This window comes from Phaseolus vulgaris, chromosome 3 (genome assembly GCF_000499845.2).
Source record: "Phaseolus vulgaris cultivar G19833 chromosome 3, P. vulgaris v2.0, whole genome shotgun sequence".
NCBI classification, from domain to species: Eukaryota; Viridiplantae; Streptophyta; class Magnoliopsida; order Fabales; family Fabaceae; genus Phaseolus; species Phaseolus vulgaris.
Genome location: NC_023757.2, coordinates 30,410,983 through 30,413,055, shown reverse-complemented (window position 1 = coordinate 30,413,055; position 2,073 = coordinate 30,410,983). Strand labels below are relative to the sequence as shown.

General features: G+C 40.3%; 1 protein-coding gene across 1 annotated transcript; it reads right to left on the bottom strand.

Annotated features, from left to right (window-relative positions):
- Positions 1–225: 225 nt before the first annotated feature.
- On the bottom strand, positions 226–1,517 carry LOC137807061 (uncharacterized). The gene is given in 3 exon segments (XM_068607503.1): positions 226–382; positions 597–761; positions 763–1,517. Coding segments are annotated over 3 exon segments (798 nt in total). The 5' UTR covers positions 1,381–1,517; the 3' UTR covers positions 226–367.
- Between the last annotated feature and the right edge of the window lie 556 nt (positions 1,518–2,073).

Here is a 2,073-nt window from a genome sequence, read left to right as displayed (position 1 = left end):
CTACTCTGAACAACAAAGAATGAAGACAAGGCAATGCATCTCTTCGGTTTTGGTAAGCCATTTTGCAGGAATTGAGAATAACCACAGTTTCCCAATGTGAAATCTAAAAAAGAAGAATATCGACAATCACAAATTACACAAATCCCCTCTAGCAAAAGTGATGACGAGTCATCCAAGCCACAACAATGGTGATAGTTTTTCTGTCTTTATTGTTGTGTACGGTGGCTTTGAATACCCGTCGTCAAAAAGAGTGGAAAACAATTAAAATTAAAGTCTCAGAGGAGCCTCACCCACGTCTGAAAATAAGCCATAACAAGCAAAACTAGTAGGTACTGTCTCCAAACAACATTGCTCTGTCCTTTCGATATCATGCTTCCAGGGGCTAAGACCCAAAACAAAAACAAAATATATGTCAACAATTAACTAAAAACTAAAATCACATTAATGTGTTTTAAAAAAATATTTTCTATTAATCATATTTGAAACCGAAAAAATTAAGTAAAAGTATGAAACTCATCAGAAATTTGAAAGAAAACTCGTTATTACCCAATGTGAAACCAAAAAAGACAGTGAAGAAACACCATATAGTTGCTTACCGCATTGCCTTGTTGCATTAGCAAAACTGGAGCAAAGACATAGCAAACCTTCTGTATCAGTATCAAAGCCACATGTCCCACCAGATTTTTTGCAACTTTCACATCCAGTATCAGGCACACTGAAAGAAAGCTTGATCCCGTAAACCCAGTCCAAAGGGCCAACACCGTTCAAATTTTCCGTGTTAATCACACTTGTATAGTGCGTGCAGTCCAATATGTTCATGCTCATGAACTTCACAGTGCCGTAAGTGGTGAAGCAGCAGGGTGGAGAGCTGTTGGTCAACAGATGGAAGACCCTGAAGGCATTGCAGGCCCCATAAAGCTCGTCACACGTGTGGCCCGCGAAGTTGAAGCAGAGATACTTGTAATGGTTCAGAACAGGAGAGTCTATGGAGCAGTTTAGCAGCACGAAAACTGTGTCCTGTGAGGGAGGGATTATAGCGGATTGAATATCGGTCATTTGGAAGTCGTGGTGAGGTTGGAGAATGGAGCAAGTGGACATTGCAGGGTCGTAGACTACCATGGAGTTTTTTTCGTAGTCAATGGATTGGACTTTGTAAGAGCCTGAAGGGGTTTGAAAGAACAAGTCGGTGCTGCAGTTTAGCATGTGTCTGAACTGGGGTGCACCACACCCATCTTCTAGGCCAAAGGGGTAGTTTATGGGTATGCTGCCACATGAGGTTTTGCAAGGGGAGAGTGTGAGAGTGGGAATGGCTTGGAGCTGTAATAATAATGTTAGTAGAAGCAGTTTGAAGAGGGTGAATGGTTTTGGTGAAATCTTCATGCTAGAAATTAGAAGCTAGCAAGGTAACAGTGAGATGAAATCAATGGTAGAAGTGTTTGTATTGGATTGGAGAAAGGGGAAAGGAGAAAGGGTAGTGAGTTTTGAATGCTGTTTTCTTACAGAGAAAAAAGTGTAGAAATGACCGTAATTTACTCGCGTAAGTTTGAATGGCTTTTTGAACGTTGGACACAGGCTGGTTATGGGATCCACACGTTGAAAAAATGAGCAAAAGTGAAGCAGTTTTGCGAGGTTATTTGTGAACAGTCTTCTGGCTCCATCGGAATGCGTGGTTGTTCAATTATTATACTACGCGTCTGCACTGCAAAAGCTTGTGCCACCAATATAAAAAACCTAAATGAAAAATAAATATGAGATGTGTAAGAGTGTCAAAAATAATCTTTTTGTTTCCGAAAGAGAAATGATAAGCAATGTGAAATGAGTACTGAAAGTGGCAGCAACAGGGCTACCACAGTGGACATCGATCATTGTGCTGCTGTGCTCGTTTGGCTTTTCTGATCCGGTTTCAGTTAAACACAAGAGAAAAGGTTAAAGTTGGCTCAAATGATGTTTTATGTTAACGAAAAAGTGACTTTATTTGACAATGTTACCTATGGAGTGTTTGTACTAGGCTGTGTATCTTCAAGGGTACTTCTATTATAACCGTTAGTTTCAATTATGTCCGAGTTCGGGATC